General features: G+C 45.3%; 1 protein-coding gene across 1 annotated transcript in view; it reads left to right on the top strand.

Moving 5' to 3' along the window:
• Window positions 1-25629, top strand: part of SETD7 (SET domain containing 7, histone lysine methyltransferase) — a 40532-nt gene that overhangs the window by 7272 nt on the left and 7631 nt on the right. Inside the window, exons 2-7 of the mRNA XM_036241424.1 lie at window positions 2202-2331; window positions 11902-12103; window positions 15700-15889; window positions 20583-20664; window positions 23226-23343; window positions 25218-25375. Of these exons, the coding sequence (XP_036097317.1) occupies window positions 2202-2331; window positions 11902-12103; window positions 15700-15889; window positions 20583-20664; window positions 23226-23343; window positions 25218-25375 (880 nt within the window). The remainder of the gene's footprint in view (window positions 1-2201; window positions 2332-11901; window positions 12104-15699; window positions 15890-20582; window positions 20665-23225; window positions 23344-25217; window positions 25376-25629) is intronic.

Consider the following 25629-nt stretch of genomic DNA (forward strand, 5'->3'; position numbering starts at 1 on the left):
TCTGCGTTCCTCTCTCCTAGAGACTAGGAAGGTGGTGGCACCCCTCTCCACTGACCTGTCGAGAGAGGTGTTGAAACCAGGAGCCCTCATGGAGTGAGGCTTATTTTTGCTTTCATTTCACTGGGATCTGTTGACCCTCAAGGGCTGTTAGTGTGTTATATGACACTGTCCATTTTCTCGAATAGCTAAACTCCATTGCTGACGGTGCGTCTGCGGTGTTGTATTCAGAAATAGGACAGGACTATTGTGACTGAGGGAAGCTGGAAATGAATCTACATTGGCTTCCCCCGCTCCCCTTAGTGTTCATGGTTATTATACCATTTCTCTTGATCTGAAGTAGAATAACATTTTATCAAACATTAACTTTTGAACATCTGAAATATGTGAACTGTTTTCTATGGGGAAAGCATTTTCAACAAATTAGTAAGTATTCCAATACAAAGCTAAACTGATTATTCTGATATTTATGCCTAAATCAGAAGTAAAGTGCTGAATTCATAGGTATGTGAATAGCTAAATTAAATTTGATCCCAACAACACTTTATAAAAGAAAGTGTTTAGCTATACACTGAGTGGTGTTATTTTTAATGAAAATAAAAAAGTAGATTTAATTTATTTTAATGAGAGAAATGTCATCAGTAGATATTTAGAAGATAATTGTCCACATTATTTCACATGACTCAAATGTCACTGAATTATGTCACATACAGTTGGGTTTTGAACAAGAAGAAAACGACTATGGCTTATTTCCCTCCTGACCATTAATTTTCTGGCTCTTGGTAGAAAAAAAAAAAATGTGTTGAGTGGAAATGTACTATATCAATTGTGATTTATTTAAGTAGCCATGTTTTATTTCCATCTATTCTAGGTAACTCATTCTATACAGAGTCAGATATAGAAATAAAACAGTATATTTGTTCGTTGTTATTTTATGCCTTCTTAAGAATACAATAAAAATCAAAGGCTTTTTGTTCTTTATAAGTGTTTACTTACCATCTCTTCCAAAGGATGATATTCTTTTATCACTTTAGAAGAAATCATTTTAGGAGACTAAAGTGTTCATTGTGGTGATAGGGTTTGTGTTTTCTTTTATGTCTGTGCCATCTGGAAGCCACACTTAAGTGTTTAATGTCCCTGCACTGCCCACAGTTTTTAATGCTTTTGTAACTTTTCATTCATGACCCAGGTCATTCGCCCACAAAAAAAGCCACTAGATTAACTACTGCCTCCATTTTCCCCCACCTCTACAAAATCAGCTCATCAGAGTGATTGGGGAGACACCAGGGAGGGGACTCCTGGGTTCTGTGAAATATGTAGATGATCATAAAACCCTAAACTTTGCCTGCAGATATAAGTGTTAGAATATACCAGTCTGTGACCCAGGCAGAAAAGCAATTTAAAGATCACAGTATCATAACTGCTGCAGATGTTCAAAATTACTGCTTAAATGGCCATGTGGCCAATTCTAGCTACATTTAAAGCACAAGCCCTTGAACACAGTGGTAGAGGGGATATGACAAGGTCATTACTAACATTCAAAGCTGGAAGATTTTGTAAAGTAAAGCAGTAAGTTCAAGGTTAAGCTGAAGTTCAAGCTCAGAAGGACTCTGAGTTCGTATGTTGGCACACGTGGTGTGTGACTGTTCCAGCAGGTTGAGATGCATGGCCATGTCCCTTGTTTGAATGGAACAAATAGCAGTGGGGTTTTCGGAAGTCCCCTGGCTAGCAGTCCTCCACACCATACTATATAATGACATATAAAATCATATTGTACACTAGTTCTAGAATTAGATGACTCATTGCAAGGACAGTGTACAAGGCGACAGACGATAAAATGGGGATCCTCGAGCACATTTCCATTAAGCATCAGTGGAGAAGTACCTGCTGGGAAGTACTTGGTAAACTGAGCAGCGCTGCAGATGCTGTTGTTGATGAGAACTCTCAGTCCCTGATAAAATGCAAGCTTATTTTCCGTTCATATCTGAAATGTGTCTAAGTCCCTCCATTATGGGCCCGTCCACTGATGGTCAGGTTTATACTGCGCATGCGGGCAAGGTGCAAAGGCTTTGCTCTCTGTCTCGCCCTGAGCAGGGAAGGGCCCCTTTGGCTGCTCCAGGGCGCGGTGACAGCTCCTGTGCTCCCACACATCGGTGGGGGACGTGGGAGATGTTAAGGTTTGCCTTGTGATTCCCTTTCTCCAGGGCACCTGGATGACGATGGATTGCCGCACGGGTTCTGCACGGTCACCTACTCCTCCACGGACAGATTTGAGGGGAACTTTGTTCACGGAGAGAAGAATGGACGCGGGAAATTCTTCTTCTTTGACGGCAGGTAGCACTCCCAGTTTTGTTTTATTTTGTTTGGGGGAGGGTACCAAATTACTTTATTTGAAGGAATGAGACAAATGAGAGAACTTAGGTAGCGTTTTGGTACAACTTATAGACAAGATCAAATGAGCCCAACACACATGCATGCACTGCTCTGGGGACCTAGAAGTCACCCCTGTGGTTATGGAGAAGCCAGCCTACGACTCTACTGTCATCATGGCCTCCTGGACATGCTTGGCAAAGGGATGCTCTGCAGTGCCAGGTTCGTGGGCCCCCCACTTTGCACTAGTTGCTTAGGTGGCCAGCCATTCTCTGATGGATTCCACCTGCTCACTGGGGTAAGGAGTCTCACGGAAGTCACACAGTGGGGTCGTTGTGTCAGGGGCCAGTGGCGCAGTTCCAGCAGTGACCGACACGCCTACTCCAAGTGCGCTGCACAGCCCATGCCGTCAGCCCCTCTGGTCTCTGGTCTCTTATTATCCTGAAGGAAGACCCAGCAGCTTCATCAGTTTCTCAGCATCTTTCCTCTTCTCATGGGATCGGTTAGGGAAATATTTAGCAAAGTTCTGCGAAGCCACGTCATCCCGGTCCAGGTAGACGTGGACGTAGACAGGAGGAGTGCGGCTCCCGCCCCGGTGCTGTAAATGCTCGTGTCGGGATACCCGGTCAGTACGCGCGGTGCTGGGTGCTGAGGTCACACCAGTACTTCCCGTGTCCTGCCCCCAGTTAAAGCATTCCACAGCAGTGGTTCGCTTTGCTTTGCTTTCACCTGTGTGAGGACGCTGAGGGGCAGCAGCTGCTACCCCCTTGTGGGGCTGCAGTGATGGTAGGACTTGCCTCTTTCCAGGCTGGACGGGGTTGCCGGGGCTCAGCTTTCCAATGCTGACCTTTAAACCTTGTCAGCTTTAGAAACAAAGGGTGCCCGTGGGCTTTCCCAAGCACTTGGAGGAATGAACGCCACAGAAGGGCCCAGACCACTTGGTTGGTGACACCGAAATGGGTTTAGCTAACTCATTCCAGGAGTCCATGGGGCACAGCCCGGTTCCCCAGCGCAACCCTGGGAATAACCTGAGCTTCCTAAACTGTGGCCTTCCTCTGGGAAAGGGCATGTCTAAGCGGACAGGGTGAGCACAGGGACTGGCTGTCAGCGATCTGATATGAGGAGGGGTGAGGAAAACAATAAACACCCATCATAGGCCCTGGCCGGTTTGGCTTAGCGGTTAGAGTGTCGGCCTGCGGTCCTGAGAGACCCGGGTTCGGTTCCCACTAAGGGCATGTATCTCGGTTGCAGTTTGTCCCCAGTCCTTGTTGGGTCGTGCGGGTGGCAGCCACTCGATGTGTCCCTTTCACATCGATGTTTTTCTCTCTCTTCCTTTCTTTCCCTCCCACTCTATCTGAACAAAAAAATCGAAAAATGTCCTCAGGTGAGGATTAAAAAAAAAACATCATAGAGCTTTTGTAAAATTTCATTTCAGTCATTCATTCCAACCTACTCTTTCCCATTGCCCCCAATTTCACACCCTGCCTTTTTGTTTTTAGCAGAGCTTTGCTTACAAACTTCACATTTGAAATGGTCAGCTACCTTGCTGCCTTTCTTTCGCCTGCTTGGAATACCCAGTGGGCTCCTGAGCCCCTCGGACGGCTCTGTCAGGATTTGATATCCGTGCTTCCTTCTCCCGGGATCCCTTCACCTGTCCGGAGAGCAACATTTCCTACTTCCTCCTTTTCTTATTCTCATAGCAGTGTGTTCACCCTCCCTTCCGGAAATACCTCATGCTGCAATTATGTTTTGATTCATTAAGCAAATGCAATGTATATAAATGTCTTGTTTCCCCTACAGACAGAGGTTTCCTTGGGGGCAGAATCTTGTCTGTTTCCTCTTCTGGGCTTCAAAGCACTTTCCCTTAACTTAATGCTTAAAAAAAATTCTTGCTGAATGACACGAGAGCTGGAAGCGAGTAGAATTCACCCAGAACACACGCACACGCTCATTCACGCTTCAAATGGAGCAGTTTGACGATCAGAGCAACTGATTGACTCTAGGAAAACAGTCCAGCAGTTTGGTTGGTTACTAGTGTTGTCACTAGATTGTTTCACAGACCTGACACACAGATCCGAGGGACCAGACGAGCTGCTAAACCAGGGTGTCAGGAGTGAGCTACACGTTAGCTCCAAAGTACTGGTCCCTCTGTCCTGGGGCGCCGAGTGGCGCCCGAGACTCCACCAGCACCTCCTTCCTCTCTCGGGCCAGTCACTTCTGGCTCCAAACAGCTTCATCCCGCCGCCCAGTGTGTTGTACAAATGCAGCGATTGGCACCTGCGTCGTGACAAGACCGAGCTGAAGCGCTAGGCCAATAACTAGCTATAAATTCACGACCTTTTTTTTTTTGAGACACCAGTTCATGACTTTTCATCCCTACCACTCAAACCCTGGTAAGACACTGAGCGCGTAGAGTAGACTCAAAGAATGACGGTGTTAGCAAGGACCTCGGGAGCTTATCTTTGTTAGCTTTCTTCACACAGATGGGGACGAATGCCGGGTGATGAAGCAGTGTGGTGACAGGTTCTCATCACCCTCTTTCTTAAACCCAATACCGATCCTGTTCAGTGACACTAAAAGCATTCACTGTGAAAGTTGGTGAGATGGTCTTAAGACTAGAAAAAGGCCATGGGATCTGTTGGGTCTTTCTAGGGAGAGCGCAGGAGTTGGGCACAAAGTCCGTTCCCACAGGAAGCAGCTCCTTTCTTTACATTTGTCTGTTAGTTTTCCTCCCAATTGCCACTCCTAATTTTTAGGGTCTGGTGTGTTAGGTAAAATAAGTTGGAAGCCCTGCACCTTTATTTACTGCCAGTCAGGAGGCTTTGGTCGGGGAAAAATTCCCTAACAGAGGCTGAAATCAAGATATTGAAATAGCAAGTGAGGAAACAAAGAGTTTCTATTAGAGTTTTAAAAAGTTGTCCAAACCTGTAGTGCCAGCTAATGTTCCCATCAAAGGGTTTGTTTGCAATCACAGGGACCTGTGTGTGCAAAATCACCAAGTGTAGACAGATTCAGATGGAAACATTGTATGTAATCTTACATAAAACCTGAACTCAGGTGTGTCATTTTTTAAAACCAGTGTATTGAGGTATGATTCACATGCAGAAAGCTGTGCGTATTTAATGTGTACACCTTGATGAGTCTGGAGTTAAACATAGGTCCATGAAACCATCATCATAATCTATGCCATTAACTGGGTGTGTGATTTATGAGGTTTTATATAAATGTGAATTTCTATCAAGAAACTTTCAGAATCAAATTTTCCCTTAATACAGATCATGATAAACCTAAATAAGGATTTTAAATACTCAGATCACCAGGAAAATGGCCTGTTACATCTTTTCACCAAGTTCCTAGACAAAAGCAGATTTTAGTTTATTTTTAAATTACATATGTGGCACATGCCTGGTAGGAAAAAAAAACTTCAAGAGACAGAAATACAAAAAATTAATATAGTCCTCCTTTATTAACCCTCACTCCCATGTCACAGAGGTCACCACTATTGGCAAAAAATTTAAGCGCCTTAAGTATATTCAAGGTAAAATAAGGAAATCACTACTTCTAAATCTCTAAAGGTTTCAAGAGTCAAAATTTACATTGTTTACCTTTTTACTGCTGTCTCAGCTTCAGACCGTTTGCTAGTTCTGAGACCTTAACGAACAGCTAGTCTTTCCTTCATTACATGACAAAACGCAGACCACAAGAGGTGTCATTACAACAGGCTGTGCAGTCGGAAACCTGGAGACAGACCGCGCATCCTTTCCAGATTATCCTGCAGATGCGAAGTGAATGTGAAGATGGACCTTCACTGGAAAATTGTCTTTTCAGGCAGCTATTGTTTTCCATTTTCCCCTCTTTTTAAAGGAAAGAAGAAAATTGTACTAAGATTAGGTTATTGGGACTTCTTAACATCTGCTCGGATCCTAGATAAAGATGTCTACACCTTGAGGAGGCAGGGAGCTCGGGCTTTGCTGGCCTGGCTCTGGGTGGGACCACAGTGGGGCGTTATGAGAATGTTTACTCTGCAAAATACTTTGATAGACACATTTCTAATTTTCATACTAATCCTCAATTCTGGGTGTTTATTATAATGTATTTTTTTTCTCATAATTGTTCTTATTTCATCTGAGATTATGGATGTCAAGACAATTTAGCAGGACTTCTCAAAATCCTAGAATGGTAACAAGGAAGGGGTAATTCAATGCTGATAGGCTTTGGCTTGTGTAATATTTGAGAATCTTGTGTTTTTTTAGCCTGATTATAAGGTAGAAATGAGTTATTTCATTTCGTTTTAGTTTTTTATGTTACTGTTGCTTCTCCTTACTTGCCAATTAGATTTCCAAGTATTATTTATTGCTCTGTGACTTCACTGTCCCATGCTTCTGTCATGTCCTAAAGTTGATTTGCTACATGAATGTGTCCAGCTAAGTGGGCTCCTTGGAGTTTATCATTGGCCAGGTAACCTGAGTGAGGCTGCCCATCTGATGAGCCACCGAGAAAGGTTCCAGGTGACAGGTCCATGCAGGATTTCTTGTGTTTGCTTTTGAGAAAGTGCTTGGTCACATTTCAGAGACATTGGAGTTGGGATGAACTTCTAAAGTCATGTATTCCAACCTCCCACACAAGGCACAAAAAAAGTCCTTCTCTGTTCCTGACAGTCATCCAACTTTTGTTGGCACCAGACTTGACAAACATATTCATCTGTATTCTAATAAACAGTTCTGATTAAGGCAAACATTTTTGTGACACACAAGAAGAAAGGGAGTGGAAAAGAATGGGTAACTTTGAATACCTGTCCCTTGTTCACCTGCCGTCATAACAGTGTGAAGTCGGTCTTATAATCCGATTTTACATATGAGGAAACCAAGGCACAGAGTGGTTAGCTAACTTGCCCAAGGTCCCTGTTCATAAGGGTTGGAGCCAAGATTCAAACCCAGTGAGTTCCAGTGCAGACACCCCTCTTCTCTTTACACCTACTACCCTCCTCCGGTCAGAAGCAAAGAAGTACCTCTGATCCCAACGGCCTTTCTCCCATGCTTACCTTTACTTGTGATCACTCAGCAGCTGTCATTAGGCGAGCCTCAAAGGAGTCCTGGGGTGAATTCAGCGACTCTCCTATAGGAGCTGGGACAACTTGGTAGCTTGGTGGAAGGTTTCCCTGAGGAACAACTCAGAGGAGCCCTGATCCAGCCAGGTGGCCTCTTCCTCATAAGATGTTACACCCACTGCCCTGAGTTGTGAAGACTGGAGAGAAGGCCTCTCAGGACCTTGTAGACTGGAGGGCACCTAGCAGACGCTCACAGGAAAACATGGATTTTTTCCTTCTATTACTGTGTATCTGCATTTCCCCCAGCTTGATGGAGATATCATTGACATAACATGTGTACGTTTAAGGCGTATAGTGCGATGATTTGATACACGCATGTGTTGAGAGATGGTTACAACAGGGTTAGTTTACACCTCCATCCCTTCACATAATTACCATTTCTGTGTGTGTGGTGATAACATTTAAGATCTATTCCCTTGACAAGTTTCAAGTATTTGATTCAGTCTTGTGATTTATAATCACCACGCTGTCCATTAGATCCCCGAACTTACCCACATCTGGAAGCGTGTACCCTTTGACCAACTGCCCCCCATTTCCCATCCTGCAGCCCCTGGCAACCACTGTTCTCTCTCTGTTTCTGTGAGTTGGGCATTTTTAGATTCCACATGTAAGTGAAGACATACAGTACTTGTCTTTCTTTGTCTGATTTGTTTCACGTAGCATAATGCTAAGATTATTATCATATTTTATCATTAGTGTTGTTACTATTATTAGTATTAGTTTATAACAATGACTAGCAGAGTTTTCTTACAGTTTTTTGAGAGCAAAACTAATTTCACGAAAATTCTCTCGAATATTTCACTATCATCTTGAGCCTTTATAAGAATCAGATCCTACAGGCGCACAGATCTTCTTTTTATTTGTTTTTTTATTTGTTTATTTATTTATTTTTTTATCCTCACTCGAGGACATTTTTTTGATATTTTGTTCAGATAGAGTGGGAGGGAGAGAGAGAGAAACATCGACGTGAAAGGGACACATTGAGTGGCTGCCACCCGACCAACCAGAGCCGGGGACAAACTGCAACTGAGGTACATGCCCTTAGCGGGAACCGAACCCAGGTCTCTCTGGACTTCAGGTCGACGCTCTAACCTCTGAGCCAAACTGGCCAGGGCCCAGATCTTCTTTTAAAGGGTAAAAAGCTTGGCACCGTCGACCACACGATGGGTTCACGGACGTATGTGGTGCCCCGGTCACCATGGAGGGAGCTGCAGTTTCTGGGCGAGGTGGTCCCGGCAGAGGGGTAGGGTTTGCGGGTTTCTTGTTGGCCTTCTTCTTTACTCAGCCTTCAGTATTTAAAGAGGTCATATATATTGTCGTACAAAATAATTCCTAAAACAATGTTTCTAAGAAGAATCGCAATTTAATTGGGTTATAGATGGGAATTCAAAGTAGAATTGTGATTCGCTTTAAATTTCCCTCTTGGTTCTTATATTGCTATACTGCCTGGGAAGGGAAGGAACCTCATGGGGGTAAAGAATAGAGTTTATGCTTCAGAAAAACCATCTAGACCCCAGAGCTATAAAGGAAAAGCCAAAGCTGTCAAGTGTCCTAAGACCACTTTTGTATATTCAGATATTAAAGAGAATTTTAAAATGAATGCAGTAATATTTGAATAAATACAAATGTGTCTGTCTAGGTAAAAGGGAATGTGACCCACAGATTTTTTTCCCTGTGTCCTCAGGGATTTTAAAAGTTTAGCCACAGCCCTGGCCAGTTTGGCTCAGCAGTTAGAGCGACAGCCTGCAGTCCAGAGAGACCCGGGTTCGGTTCCCGCTAAGGGCACGTGCCTCGGTTGCAGTTTGTCCCCGGCCCTGGTTGGGTTGTACGGGTGGCAGCCACTCGATGTGTCCCTTTCACGTCGATGTTTCTCTTTTCCTCTCTCTCCCTCCCACTCTATCTGAACAAAAAATGGAAAAATGTCCTCAGGTGAGGATTAAAAATAAATAAATAAAAGTTTAGCCACATATGTTTTATGGGAAGTAGCCAGGAAAACCCAGTTTGGAAGCTGAGCTACATAGCTGTGTGCCTGGAGCCAGTACGTGAACCAGCATGAGCAGAGGGTCCCACAGCAGGCGGCACCAAGCCGGCCCTGTACGGGGTGAGACAGCAAATGTCTTAGGCTTCTCAGGCCACATACAGTCTCTGTTGCAACTATTCAGCCAGAGAGGATCTGGGAAGGAATGTGCTTGGCTGTGTTCCAATAAAACTGTATTTACGAAAACAGGCAGCAGGCCGTGGCTTGCCAACCTCCTCTAGAGGAGGAAAGAGTTGGACAGAAAGGTTAGTGCCTTTAATACCAGGCTGAGAAGCTTTTATTTTATTTCCTGCACGATGGAGGATTTCAAAGCCGTATCTTCTTTATTGCTGTGGAGTCCCCAGCCTGGAAACATGCCCCCTTTGTCTTCAGATGCCGTCCGCGCCACCATAAATGTTCGCCGAGGAAGTGAAGCTGTTTCCTCAGGCAGGTGCTGAAAATAATGCAGTTTAGTTTTCCTCTCTGATGCCTCGGGAATTTGCATGTGGATATCTTATTATGTCAGCTGGGCTAAGAGGAAATAGCAGTTTATTATGATGGGTCTTATGATGCTAATAAGGATAGGCTTCATTGCAAGGGACAAGCTACTGGATATGGTTGGGGGGGGACTCTGTCTAGGTCCATATTATTATTTAACTGATTTGTGCCTTGTAGAGTGGATTGTAAACCTGGGAAATATTGGCAGACTGGTTAGGGGGTAATTCTACCCAACATGTAATTCAGTTTTGAATGCTGCTAAGAATCCAGTCGATCTGGTTGCCAGGGTTAGCCAATAAGAATCCAGGGCACCCAGTGAAAATGGCATTTCAGATAATCAACAAAACATATTTTAGTGTCACCACGCCCTATTCAATACTTGAGACACATGTATCCTAGCAATGTATTTGTTGTTTATCTAAAATTCAAAGGTAACTGGGTATCCAGTGTTTACTCCGGCAATTCTAAAAATGAAGACAGAGGATGAAATAGTTGTTTGCAATATTTATTGCATCATTATGTCAGTTAATTAGTTATCCTTCAGCAAGGTTTTTTTTTTTAATTGTGGGAGTCTAATGACAGTCAAATCTCATTAATTCCAACCTAGCCGATTTAGAATTTTGATGATTTATGCAAGGATTCTGCTAAAGTGCACTTTAAAATAAACCTATTTGTCATTCATAGTACAAACAAAACTGAAAGAGAACTATTTATCTCCTTGGGAGACTACAAATAGTGTAATTACAATGTAATCAGAGGCTATCGTTATTTGGACTGTACTTTTTGTTTAATAATTACAGATCATTCTGTCATTTATTAAAACAAGACAAGACTGCCAGGCACAGTCAGGTGCAGCCACCTCAGTCCCATGGCCCCTTTGCACCCCTCCTGTGACTGGTACACAGTCCCCTGGGCTCCCCAGAACCTCACACGATGCTTGCTACTTAGAAAGCACCTTATAAATGTTTGTTCATTGAATTAATGAATGAATGCTATCTGCACATGTTAAAACAATCAAACTGTCTTTGTTGCGAAACAGCTCACATTTTACATTCAAAAAAATAATTTGAGTTGGTCTTCCCCCCTTATTCCAAATTTCAGTCCATAAAGGGAGCTTCTGGTAGGCCATGAGAAGCTAACACTGAAAATGTTATTGAAATTCTGAAAGTGTTTTTTGAGGAGAGACAGAGAGGCACTTGTGAAATCACCATGAGCACCCTCTGAGCATTCTTCTGTTCCAGGGCCGTGGGTCTCACACGTTATCAGGCTGCTAATGGCGTTAGCAGGTTTAGCCTGCGGTTCTCCTCACTTGCCCCATTTTCCATGATCATGTATGTGCCCTCTCTCTCTCTCTCTCTCTTTAATAAATTTTGGTATATCTTCCAAAGAAATGGAAGGGGATTCTTTTGATTGGATACCAATTATGGCTGTCGCCAACAAATAATACATTAATGATTTAAAACAAATATGTAGACATTGACCCATTCTAAACCACACTTGTATCATTAGAGACCACTATATACGAGCCAACTGAAAGACCCTGAGTCTGCACTCTTGAGGGAAGTGAGGCCTGAGTGACTTGTGTGTGGAAAGGGCGACCCCAGGATCTCTGTCGCCAGGTGGTGGTCGACACCCAGTCTTGGAAACACACTCAGATGAGGCTTGTTCTGTTTCCACCTGTGGCTTCTTTCTGGTTTGGTTCCTCCAGCAGAGAAAAAGGGTTAAGAGAACCAGGAGATTAGGAATGACGTCTCCCTCTGTGTTCCTAACCCTCGGCAGTATTTTTCCTAGCAGTTTGCAGAATGCGGGAGGATGTGCTGAGTACAGGTCACTGGTTCTCGGATGTGATCCTTTCTTCTGGGAGAGTTGAGTCATGGCCTCATGATGCCTTTTGTTCTCCTTTCTCTCACAGCACCCTGGAGGGGTATTACGTGGATGATGCCCTGCAGGGCCAGGGAGTGTACACCTATGAGGACGGCGGAGTTCTCCAGGGCACCTACGTGGACGGAGAGCTCAATGGTCCGGCCCAGGAATACGACCCAGACAGGAGACTGATCTTCAAGGGACAGTATAAAGATAACATTCGGCATGGAGTGTGTTGGATATACTACCCAGTAAGCCTTGTGACTGCTCATTTTGCTGCAAAGTAGCGTGTTGTAAGGCAAAGCTTTGACTCTTCGCAGTAGAGTCAAATGTATTCTCTGCGTAAGAAAACGTGACGCTGTGACATTAGAGAGTCACCGTAGCTGAAGCCAGGGACTTAGGAGCTCTGTCTTCTCACTGGTGTTCACTCCTGATTGAGATTGTTTGCCCCTCTGTCTGCCATGAGCTCCTTTTCAGCATTGTTTTGGAAAAGAATGATTAATCATGATTAAAGCAAGTTGAGACAAATTGGTTGTGTTGTACCACTAATAAAGACAAAAATATATTATTTCTTAAAATACTTCTTTGCTATAGTATAGAAAGAGGTGGTGGAATATTTCATTGTTGCATTTAATTTTATTCGGTCGCTCATGTGTAAGAACTAATCCAGCAGTTCCCCATCTTTTTGGACTTACTACGCCGTAGGTACTTGATTTTATAACCCTACTCGCTACTTTATAGGGTGCTTTATAGTTTATATGGCTTAAATTAAGGTGATTAAAATTAACTTGCCTTTGAGTATTTGATAACATTTTATGATGTGGAGTTTACTACAGCAAAAAGATGTGGCAAAACCCCTGGTTGGGAATTAATGCTCTAATTGTTTGCATTTCAAATGTCCCATCTGTTGGTGAATTTCCAAAAATTGTTCAGAAAACCGGCCTTAGAAAATATCTCATCTAATATTTTATTTTGTCTAGAGCTTCGGTCAAAATACATTTTTCTTACTCCGAACCCTATCTTCCTATGATTAAAAAGTATTAATAAACACAAAGTATCTAAAAGAAAAAAAGTAGTCCCGGCCACATCTACTTACACATTATTGTTCTTTAAAAATACGTTATACTCTAGGAGTAGGGCATAAGAAAAGAACACGGTGAAACGTTTTTGTAAATAGTGACGAAAGGTTTTAGACCTGCTCTCGGCCGCTCCGCGTAGACCAGAAGCCCTTCAGCTCCCACCTAGAAGTAGCAGGAAGAGGGCAGTGGTGGGGGCAGGGGCGCAGACAGACCGACACCCTCCTGCTTCGTGAGTAGGCAGGTGAGCGCCTTGCTGCAGACCCACAGTGACTCTCGGAGTCAGGGAAGGTGGGCCTCCCTGGGAGAGCATGGGTGTGGGAAAGACACCAACTATGGATTAGCAGATTCTCCCCCTACCTGTCATTTTACTTGTGACTGAGATCAGTGAAAGCCCCTGGAGGAGATAGAAGATGCTCTGAGGAATGGGTCCACCTCACTCGCTGTGGCTGCATTGTAAAAGCTGTGTGCCTCTTGCCCTCCTTATCATCTTAAATGCCAAGAGAAGACTCTGCCGAGGAAGGACGCACTGGGGAATTGCAGGCTTTCCAAAGAACTTGGTTGATAACACTTGCTTTGTCCCCGGTGTCCACGGGCAGTGGAGGGGGCGAATCCCACGCCTCCGCTCTGGGACACAGGCGTAGGTGGCCGAGGTCGCAGTGTGGCTTTACCGTGGCCTGTGGAGATGTGGTGTGGGCTCTGCCTTCCCCTCCCAACTGAGCGCGTGGACCAGCTGCAGACAGCTGCTAGAAAGCTGTAGGTTTCCCCTGGGGGGAGCAGGGCCTGCGGGGAACTTCCCCAAGGGGAGGACAGGAGCGGAGAAGGGGCAGGTGGGCCTGCGGGCACTGCCAGCTCCAGGCCCCAGGAGAGGGTGAGCAAAAATGGGGCAGGACACATGGGGGCAGCAGCTAGATCCTGTTAACCCCTCACCCAACAGCGACACGGGTGCCAGAAGGTGTCCGAGAGGAGGAGCCGGGGAGCAGAGGAGGAAGGCAGCAGCTCCTTCCCCAACACTCCCTGACGCAGCACACAAGAAAGTTTTGGGGACACAGGGTCCAAGCAGGAGCAAGTGGGGAGAGGAATAATGATTCTCCCTGCAGTATTTATAAACTCACTCTAAATTCTTTCAAAAATTTACCTTGGAACAGTGATGCAAAGTTCTTACTTAAAAATGCATAACCCCTTTATGAAATAAAAGAAGAATTTCTGCTTTATCATTTCAGCCAAATAAATCCACTTGCCCCCAAAACCAGAAGCTTAAAGCATTTAAGAGAAAAAGGATGAGACCCTAGGAAGACAGAATAAATAGGAATGTTGGCTTATATTCATTTCTGCATGTAAGAAGCACAAATGTCCTCGTCAGCTCAGTAATCACTAAAAGCCTGAAGGCAGGTTTTGCATAAAGTATCATCCCCATTATGCTGGGTTGTTAAGAAGTAACTCGGGGAGGAGAAGAAGCAGTAATATATCCCCTAATGCACTTTCTATCCATGAAAAACGCTTCCAAGTATTTTTCTTTCTATGGAAGTGCTGTGATTCGTTTTTAAATTCATAACCTTTTTTCTCCAAAGAGCAATTCAGCTTCAGAGAACTGTCCACCATGTACCCGATGTTACTTACTCCTGCTGGCTCTCAGTAAAAGCAGCATTGGGGTCACTCAGAAGTCTCCCTGTATCACTGACTTTGGGTAGCTGCTCCCAGAACCTCTGAGAAGGGGAAATAGCCAAGCATTTAGAAGATGTCCTGGCATTACTGTCGTTATATCAAACCCACAAAGGTCTTAGATTTTCAAAGTTACACCAGAAGGACCTTCTGCATGGCCCAAAAAAACAAAAACACCAAAAAAAATTAAAAACCCAGAAACATCTCTTGCACTTTAAGATCAGATTATTTTTTGATTATTTATTCAATTACATTTTGGTATCCCGGTTCAATTCTAAAAGTAGTTATGGATCACCTACCGTGTCTCTAGCACTTAGCAGGATGTACAATTCTGACAGCCTCTGCCCTAAAGCATTTAATGACCCTTAAGAAGACAGTAAATGGCAGTTAAAGAGGGCGCACAGCTGGCTGTTCAGGGGAAGGAGGCCCCGGGGAGCAGTGACTGGAGAAGAGGGGGAGACACGAAGGGGAAGCCAGTGCAATTTCGTGGGTCTTTTTTCACTTTTTCTTCTAACTCCAAAAAAAGTAGTGGGATGGGATTCTCAGAAAGGCAGTGTCCAGAAGTCCTTTTGTTTATCTCTTAGAAAACTCAGCCCATTCTCTTTACTCGTGGACACTAGATTCATTCCTAACTATGTTTGAACTAAAAATTTTCTTAATTGACCAGAAATCCAAAACTCGACCTGGAGGAGTGAGACTGCGTGGACGGGCCGTGGGGAATACTCATCACGTTTGATGAGGGCCCAAAGAGCACTCAGCCCCATTTCCTTTCATTGTTTGTAGTTAATATTACAAATATGACGTATTTGTTTCGTAGACAACAAGCCAAGATCGAGTATCAGTAACTTGTCCGGGATCATGAAGTGTGATGCAGCCGCTGACGCTCTAACTCGGGCCGCGCCCGGCGCACATGACCTGTCATCGTCTGTTGTATGGGGCTGGGTGGCCAGATCTGGTTCTCACACACGTGAAGAGCTCTGAGTTCTCACACTGTGGGGTCCATATGCGTGCTGTTCGCAAGGGAGATGCGCGAGAGAAATGTCCTGCAACTGGTGTCCTATAGATCAATACTCTATGTGATTTCTCTGGATGTTGGTTTCTCCCACCAGGATGGAGGCAGCCTCGTAGGAGAAGTAAATGAAGACGGGGAGATGACTGGAGAGAAGATCGCCTACGTGTACCCCGATGAGAGGACGGCACTTTATGGGAAATTCATTGACGGAGAGATGATAGAAGGGAAGCTGGCTGCCCTGCTGTCCACTGAGGAAGGCCGGCCCCACTTTGAACTGATGCCTGGAGGTAAGTTGAATGGGCTCCAGGTAGGCTGCTTGAGTCCCAGAGCAGGTCCTTAGGGCTGATTTGAGAGGTGATCCGGTGTCTAGTCCACTTGAATGCTGTATTTCCAACCCAAGTGAAGTTATAAGGGGAGAGCAGAAAGGATAATGAATGTAGGCATCAATAGGCCTAAGTGATCTTTCGCTACCTAGGTTCTGAGGAGACTCTCCAAGGGAGGTTTCCAGAAATAGAAAATCTAGCATTTTGCATTTAGGTCCAACTTGGATTTTCTTAAATGTGTCATTTTTTGTTTTTAAGTTAAAAATTAAAGCCATCTAAATGCAGTCTGGGGTTCTGGACTGGATCTTGGAACAGAAAAAAAGGACATTGAAGGGAAAACTGGTCAAACCTGAATAAAGTCTGGAGTTTAGTTAATAGTAATGTGATTATGCTGTTTTTTTTTAAATTTTGACAAACGTACCATGTAAAAGCTAACATTAGGAGAAACAGTGAGGGGTATTGGGAACTCTCTGTACTATCTCTGCAACTTTTCTGCAAATTTAAAATCATTCCAAAATAAAAAATTTTAAAGTGAAACAGTAATCTTTGAACTTCAGATTCTAATATCTGTGTGTTTCACATATGTTCTGAAAGGAGACAGCGTCATAATGTTTAAAAATGAGGAGAACTGGGCCAGATGATCCCAATTGGTGATGCAGATGATAAAACTTCGGCATTTTTAGTAGCAAGGTCCTTGAACTTAAGAGTCACTTTAGCCCTGGCCGGTTCTGCTCAGTGGTTAGAGCGTCGGCCCTTGGACCAGAGAGACCCAGGTTCGGTTCCCACTAAGGGGATGTACCTCGGTTGCAGTTTGTCCCTGGCCCCATCCAATGTGTCTCTCTCACATCAATGTTTCTCCCTCTCTCCCTCCTGCTCTATCTGAAGATGAATGTAAAAATATCCTTGGGTGAGGATAAAAAGGAAAAAAAAAAGAGTTACTTTATTTGCAGAGAAGGTAAAGGGGTGAACAGTGTGGTGATGGAAGGAGACTAGACTTTGGATGATGAGTTGTATACCTGAAACGTACATGTTATTGACCAATATTACCCCAATAAATTTAATTTAAAATTTTATAAAAGAATAACTAATGACAATGGGGAACAGAGTCACCTAATCTGAGTCTTTTTTTTTTTTTATCCTCACCCGAGGACATGTTTGCATTTATTGTCAGATAGAGCGGGAGGGAGAGAGGAAGGAAGAGAGAGAGAGAAGGCCACATTGACTGGTTTCTACCCACACGACCCCAACTGGGGCTGGGGACAAACTACAACCGAAGTACATGCCCTTAGCGGAACTGAACCCAGGACTCTCTGGTCCACAGGCCGACGCTCTAACTGCTGAACCAAACCGGCCAGGGCCTAATCTGAGTCTTAACTCCAATGTTTACTGGATTATATTCTTTGACAGGTTATTTTCATGTATCTTTTCAGAACCCATTCCTTCATTATAAAACACAGATCTTGGCACCTATCATGAAACATCGTCACGAAAGTCCCTGTTAGTACATTCTTCTTGGTATTTTTTCTTCTTCTTCTTCCTGGTATTAATAAGAAACAGATTTTGGGAAGCGAGAGTGATCATTCTCAGGGGAATGATGGTTTTTCTTAGAACTCATGGTTGTGAATAACAAACACCTTCTTCAAAATAACTTAAGGCCAAAAAATAAAGAAGCAGCAGCAGCTGGGTGGGGTGTTGGCAAGGTTCTGGCGGGCCTCAGCCCTTCAAGAGGCCGTCGGACAGTCTGGTTCTCAGGACGGTCCGGACCTGGCGGCTTCGCACAGATCTCTGTCCTGCCACTTGTTCCTCCCTACGCCTCGGTCAGCTACGTTACTGAACTGCTGACTCATGGCCTGGTGGCTGGGGAAGGAGGAGGAAAACAATCTCTCACCTGAAATACTCCTGGCCTGCCTCCTCCCTGACCTTTCCCCCTGGTCATACCCCTGACCTCACCCCCTGACCTCACCCCCTGACCCCACCACCACACATTTCTCCTTACGCTTCTGTAACCAGACTGCTTCTGGGTTTCCACTTTCTTCTTGCTGATTTCCTCATTATGCCTCTGGCTGGAATTTTTTTTTTTTTCCCTTATCCTCACACGAGGACATTTTTGCATTTATCTTCAGATAGAGCGGGAGGGAGAGAAACATCAATGTGAGAGAGACACATGGATTGGCTGCCACCCGCACGACCCCAACCAAGGCCGGGGACAAACTGCAACTGAGGTACGTGCCATAAGTGGAAATCGAACCTGGGACTCTCTGGTCCACGGGCCAGCACTCAAACCGCTGAGCCAAATGGGCCAGGGTGATTTTTTTTTGCGAGAGAGAGGAAGTGAGAGGGGGGGAGAGAGAGAGAGAGAGAGAGAGACATCGATGAGAGAGAACATCAATTGGCCACCTCCTGCATGCCCCCCACTGGGGATCGGGCCCACAACCTGGGCATGTGCCCTGACCCAGAATCAAACCGGTGACCTCTTGGTGCAGGGGTCGATGCTCAACCACTGAGCCACACCAGCCGGACTGGAATTTCTTCTCTGCATCTCTTCCTCTCTGCACTTAGGAATCCCTGTCCCTGGCAAGATCCTGTTCCCGCTTTAAGACTTGGCTGACCTCTTCGAATTAATGTTTGTCAAGTGAATGAATGGCTTCTAGTCAGCAGACCTAGTGTAGACTATAGCGGGAAGGAGGAACAGTAAAGGATGCCTTCTGTCTGCCCGCAGCATTTGCCTGTCCGGGGGAGCAGAGGGCGGGACGACGAGCCCTGGAAAAGGTGGCATCAGCTCCGTGAACGCAGAAGAGATGTCACTCCTGTCTGTGTCCACACGGCCCCTAACACGGGGCCTTACGTGTGGTTGGCACTTCGTGAATTTGTGAGGAAAGTGTTAGTCTAAGGAGAGGAGATGGAAGTACATAAGAGGATTTCTGCACAGTAGAGCGTGTATTTCACAGAAAAGTAGTTTAAAGGTGATTTGTTGTTTTTTTCCTTTTTTGAACTAACGTCCTTTCGTGGAGTGTGTGCTGGCCCATCACCAGCACGCTCACAGATACCTGTGCCCTCTGACACCTGCCGTGGCCCTTCCCTGCCCTGCCTTTACTGCAGGGTCTGCCCCCTTCAGGCTGCACCTTCCCAGGCTCCCGTGCGTCTGGATCCTGTCTGGGTTTGGCCACAGGAGTCACTGGCTGGGGACACAAAAGAGAAGGGAGCAGAAAGAAGCCCCCTCTTCTATCAGTGTCTCCAGCAGTGGTCTGCCTCCTGATTCCATCTTCCACCAGGAAGGTCCCCGCGGTTCAAGCTTCCTTAGGCTACCCTAGCTCTAGAGAGCCAGGAACCCCAGCTCTGCAGCTACAGAAACCTCCGCTCGAGAGTTTCAGGAGCCCCAGCTTCCTGCTTTTGGCAGTTTTCTGGGCTCCGCACTGCCGTCTGGCTTCTCAGCTGTTCCATCCTCTGTGTGTAACCATTTCCCTGAATTCAATTCTCTCTCTTTGAAATACTCAAGTGGTCTGTTTGCTGGGTAGAGACTGACTGGCTGGATTGTTTTCTAACTTGTAGTTTGAGACAATGATTTGGGTTTGGATTGTATTAAACACACACACACACACACACACACACTCACACACACAGAGAAAGAGGACCTGGTAACAACTGGGAACCACTAAGGAATTGCTTAATGGGATTATTTGTGATGTCTTAATGCCTAAAATAATTGACTTTGCAGGAGTAAGCCCTCTAGTTCCAAAACTTGTTTCTTTACTCATTAGCCTTGGAGTATCGTGTGTCTTCCCTGTGGTCCGGGAGGATCCTCTGAGGCCAGTCCTTTGCAGAGAACCAATGTTAATTCTAGGACGGCTGTTAATTCTAGGACCGTCGTTCTGGAATAAATTACTAATTGGCTTCTGAGCCACTTTAATAGAAGTAGGATGACTTTGTAAATGCTTCGTCAAAAGCAGTTCTTGCTCTCCTTAATTCTGGTGACGCCAAATGCTTGTTTTTAGTGAAGGAGACGACCGTCAGGGGGTGGCTGGGTTCGACAGACTGTGTCTGGTCTGAAAAAAAAAGCACGAGAAAAATGTAAAACCATTATCCAGTCTGAGCTGACCAGAGATCTCAAAATTTCACAACAAATCATTTTCTTGATTAAAAAAATGTGTAATTACACAAGCATCTTTGAAACCTCTGAATAAAGAAATTTCAAAAGAAAAAATAACATTTTAAGAGACACCTGTGATGGATATTCATTAACACCTAAAACTAAAATTCAAGAGCTAGTCTACAAACTGTCCATTTAGCCCAGCTGGTGTGGCTCAGTGGATTGAGCGTCGTCCCGTGGACTGAGAGGTCCTGGTTCGATTCCTGGTCAGGGCATGTGCCTGGGTTGTGGGCTCCATCCCTAAGAGGAGGCAGCTGGGCAGTGTTTCTCACATCAGTATTTCTATCTCTTTCCTTTCCTCTCTCTCTGAAAAAAAAAAACACTTTTAAAAATAAAAATGAAAACTGCCCATTTATATTGAAGAATTTTATTCTATTTTGTTTTTTAATTCTTTTGTTATTTAACTCTTTTTTGTTATTTAACTCTTTCCAGTCCCATGGATAGAGAGAAATGTTGTTGATCCTTTCCCCCAACTTTGTACCTGGACTGAGATTTTTGTTTGCTTTTTAGGTTCGGTGTACCACTTTGATAAGTCGACTTCATCCTGCATTTCTACCGATGCTCTTTGCCCAGATCCGTATGAATCAGAGAGGTACGTTTTCCCTAGGGTTTTATTGGCACTGTTTGTGGGAGGGTGAATAGCCTAGCGGTGGGAACCCACAGTCCTCTGTGGTTCTCTGCTCAGGCCGAGTTTCTGACCAGAAAAAAATGTTCATATATTCTGCGGAAAGACATTGTTATTCTCATACAGTATCTTTCCGGTAAGAGTTTCTCCACCTGCGAAGCACAGAACAGCCCATGTCAGTCCTAGAATGAAACCTCTACAGAGAGGCAGTTGGGCCAGGCAGCCAGCAACGCCCTGCCCAGGTGTCCCCTTTTCACAGGCTCTGGTGTCACTTTGAGCTGCGGCCTCCTGCTGGCCTCCAGGAGGACGTGTCACACTCTCCAAAGCTCTAGCCTGGCCAGGGACCAGAGGGCCTTCTTCAGCTGAGAGGGTCTGGGACGCACCACAATGTATTGACTAAGGGCGAACAGGAGTGAATGGAGAAAACATGAAAACATTCTGACCTACAGATGACAAGTGTCTGATTCTATAAGCTCAATCCCAGAGGGTGAAGTCCTGCTACATGTCCTCTTCTCTGAACTCAGCTCCTGGTTCTTGGTGTGGCTTCTGGTGCCCTGCTTGGGTTTTTACGCCCCAGCAACTGCCTGTTGATGAGTAAGAGCGCCATCTGCAGGTGGCTTTCCCTTGGCCTCACTTTTTGTAATCCTAGTTTACAAAGCTGGCTCCATTCATTTCTATTCTGTTCCCATCTCGGAAATAGGCCTTTCCCCTGGTTTAACGGACACGGCTGACCCCACAGTGCCACATTGAATGAACAGCCTCTTTCTTGACACGAGGCTCTGGCCCCTTTACAAAGGGAAGGGTTTGGTCTCTTGTTTGCCCCGAAAACACAACAGTACATTACCGTATGTATCAGTGTCCTGTTACTATCACTGTGACGAATCTGCACGCTGATATCCTCCAAACTATCAGTGGTTTACAAATGCGAACCTTTTATTTAATGCCTGTGGATCTGTAGGTTGGCTGAGGTTCAGCCACTCTTGACTGGGCTCAACTCAGCTCAGCTGGACTAGGCTGGGCTCCAGGTTTCAAGTTGGGGCAGGCCCGTTTCCCTTGTCTGCAAGGCTCGGACTGAAGGAGCCACCGCCTCCTAGGCCGTCTTCTGGAGGGAGTGATGGACACTGGAGGAGGCTGGCAGAAAGTGGCCGTGCTCCCTCTCACCTGAGGCCTGGCCCGCACGCACCCGCCCACGCTCCCGTAGAAAGCAGATCACAGGCCAAGCCCAGCGTCAGGCAGGCGGAACATAACCTCTGCCAACTCTGAAGGAACACCACGACATCACGTGGCCAAGTGGCAGGAAGTAGAATTCGATCACGGGGGGGAGGAAAGAGTTGGAAGCAGTAATTCAGTTGTCTAGTCATAAAGGAAGTCCGAAAGATCCGTGTAACAAATTACGGATGACCGGTCATGACATCACAGAGCCCAAAGAACTGAAGTCGCTGATGGAGCACGTACTGTCTTGTTACATCCAGTTCACGAGCGCTATTTTCTCACTAAGCAGGTGGTTGAAAATTCTTTCTGTAAAGAGCCACATGGTAAATATTTTTAGGCTTTGAGGGGCTCTCTTGCAACTACTTGACTCTGCCTTTGTAACCCAAAAGCAAAGACAATACTAAACAAACAGGTGTGGCTGTGTTCCAATAAAACTTTATTTACAAAGATGGGCAGCAGCCAGCTTTGGCCCTCAGGCCATAGTTAGCTGACCCGTTATAAGCTGCTTTGTTGGGAAGTGCTTAGAGGATGGATTTTGTTAACTATTTGTCACTCTTTCATGTAAAACATTCATCTCGGGGCTTAATTAAAAGTCTTTTCCTCCTGTTTGGTGCTGACAAACTTGGGTATAGCTTTAATTAGCTTTGGAAAAGGTTTTATTTGTCCAGGAAGACAGTGAAAATTGACATTAACTTAAAACATTTTTAGAACCTTATATCAAGCACTGAGTTATGAATATAATAACCCTCTTATCGGAGAGCAAATTTTAACCACTCTGAAAAGAGATATAAGTACCAGTTCTTCAATTTCCAGTGCCAAAAGGTTGTGATTGAGCTTTCCTTCCTTCCTTCCTTCCTTCCTTCCTTCCTTCCTTCCTTCCTTCCTTCCTCCCTCCCTCCCTCCCTCCCTCCCTCCCTTCCTCCCTCATAGGATTAGTATGAACTGGCATTTTGGGTTCAGTAGCCATAATGATATTTTGGTGCTTGATGTAAGGAGTGCATCAAAGACATACCAAACTTGCCCTGGCCAGTTTGGCTCAGTGGTTAGAGTGTCGGCCCGCGGACCAGAGAGTCCTGGGTTCAGTTCCCGCTAGGGGCGTGTACTTTAGTTGCAGTTTGTCCCCAGCCCTGGTTGGGGTCATATGGGTGGCAGCCACTCGATGTGTCTCTCTCGCATCGATGTCTTTCTTCCTCTCTCCACCCCCCCTTCCCTCCTGCTCTATCTGAAGATAAATGCAAAAATGTCCTCGGGTGAGGATTAAAAAAAAACAGACGTACCAAACTTAAAGCATCATCGTTTGACTCTCTGTTCCGTAGGGTTTATGTTGCTGAGTCTCTCATTTCCAGCGCTGGAGAAGGGCTCTTTTCAAAGGTCGCAGTGGGACCTAATACAGTTATGTCTTTTTATAATGGAGTCCGCATTACACACCAAGAGGTGAGTGGGGTCGAAGTGGAAAATCAACTTGGCTGGTTAAAGGGCTTTGTTTCAAAGTCTTTTTACATTAGTCCTTTTCCTGTAGTATTCATTAGAAGTATAAAGGAGCAAACAGGCGTTTGTGTAAAGTTGATTGGATATTGTCTTATAGAAGTTTTCAGACTGCTGTAGCGAAAATAGCATAGGCCGGGTGGCTTATCAACAACATCCATTTATTTCTCCGCGTTCTGGAGGCTCTGAAGTCCCAGGTGTGAGCACATTCGGGTCTGGTGAGAGCCCACTGCCTGGCCCATAGCTGGCCCTCTTTCCTCCGAACCACATAGCAAGAGGGCTCCGCCTGCCCTCGTGACCTAGTTACCTCCTAATGTCATCACATTGGGGATCAGGTTTCAACATATGGATTCTGTGTGGACAACAAAAACTTTCAGATACAGCAGATATTTTTCTCCTTGTTTTGAGCCTTAAAATGATTTTTCAAGTTCCACAACTATGTTATAGAAAGTGGGATAGTGTCATCAAAGAGATAGTAATTTTTTTGTACTGGCCCATACCCAGTGTCTGAAAAACAGTTCCAACTGGACCCTGTCAGTATCTAATCTCTGATCTTGGTCAGGGTGCTTTGTAAGAAGACCCCCTACGTCTGCTTGTGCGACAGCCATACAATCGCCTACATCTAGCCAGGAAGGGTTCTATTGTCCCCCCAGAAATTAAAATTAAAAAGTTGAAGAGTTGAGCCCTGGCCGGTTTGGCTCAGCGGTTGGAGCGTCGGCCTGCGGTCCTGAGAGACCCGGGTTCGGTTCCCGCTAAGGGCGCGTACCTCGGTTGCAGTTTGTCCCCGGCCCTGGTCGGTTGTGTGGGTGGCAGCCACTCGATGTGTTCCTTTCACATCGATGTTTCTCTCTCTCTCTGTTCCTCTCTCTCCCTCCCACTCTACCTGAACAAAAAATGGAAAAATGTCCTCGGGTGAGGATAAAAAAAAAAAAAAAGTTGCAGAGTTGAGCCCTGGCCAGTTTGGCTCAGCGGTTAGAGTGTCGGCCCACGGACTAGAGAGTCCCGGGTTCGGTTCCCGCTAAGGGTACGTATCTCGGTTGCAGTTTGTCCCTGGCCCCACTTGGGGTCGTGTGGGTGGCAACCAGTCAATGTGTCTCTCTCATGTCAATGTTTCTCTCTCCCTCCCTCCCTCTCTCCTTTCTGCTCTATCTGAAGATAAATGCAAAAATGTCCTCGGGTGAGGATTAAAAAAAAAGTTGAAGAGTTGAATCACCTCTTGCCTCTAAGACACAGTCTTTGATATATTTCCCAGATTTCATATTGTTTGTTCTTATTTCTTCACTTCACAATTAACTTCCTTAAGTACCTGCCTAAAGGCAAAAGGTGTACTGCTTTTAGCACAGTTTATACTCTTCACCCTGGTCTGACTTGGATTAAGGGTATGGGACTTAAACTCATAGCGGGGTGAGGTGTCCCCCGAAAGTAGGCTCTAAGTGGCTAGAACTCTGCTCTGTTTGGGCTACTTAAGAAACACACAGATGCATGAAAATTTGAATTTGATGCTTGCGGGCTTTTAGGGTAACAGTTTTCAGCATGCAGTGAAAAAAAAAAAACCAAGGGACCTCTGGTTATATTTGTGTAAGGGACTTTTAATCTATTTTTTCATATAAGATCAGGAAAACATCAATCCATATTAAGTTGGGCTCCCCCGTGATGGCTACACGTGCCTTGTGCACCATCAACAGCAGAGGATGCTGTGGCTCGTTCCACATTTGTGGCTTTCAAATCATGACGTCTCAGGACAAATGAGCTAAGACCTCTGACACCCTCTGAGCTTTGGCGAGGAAGGTCCTCTCTCATGTGCACTTGCTTGGATTTTACAGGTTGACAGCAGGGACTGGGCCCTTAATGGGAACACCCTCTCCCTTGATGAAGAAACGGTCATCGACGTGCCTGAGCCCTACAACCACGTGTCCAAGTACTGTGCCTCCTTGGGACACAAGGCAAATCACTCCTTCACTCCAAACTGTATCTACGACATGTAAGTGTGACACCTCGCTGCTGGCAGTTCTTTGCCCCTGGAACCGGAGCCCTGGGCCAGGGGAGGCCATGTACAGGTTGCTGTCCAGCCCCAGAGGAGGCTGCTCCCTCAGAAGATGCCCGCGGGTCCCCTGCCCAGGGCCTCACAGTTCCGACTTGAAACGCAGACTCTAAACAGTGCCACTCTTTGGCCTGGGCAAGCTATGGAATGAAAAGTCCTTTGAAGAGTAGGAATGCTCTGGAAATACTATATTT

The sequence above is a fragment of the Molossus molossus genome, unplaced genomic scaffold (assembly GCF_014108415.1).
Source record: "Molossus molossus isolate mMolMol1 unplaced genomic scaffold, mMolMol1.p scaffold_m16_p_4, whole genome shotgun sequence".
NCBI classification, from domain to species: Eukaryota; Metazoa; Chordata; class Mammalia; order Chiroptera; family Molossidae; genus Molossus; species Molossus molossus.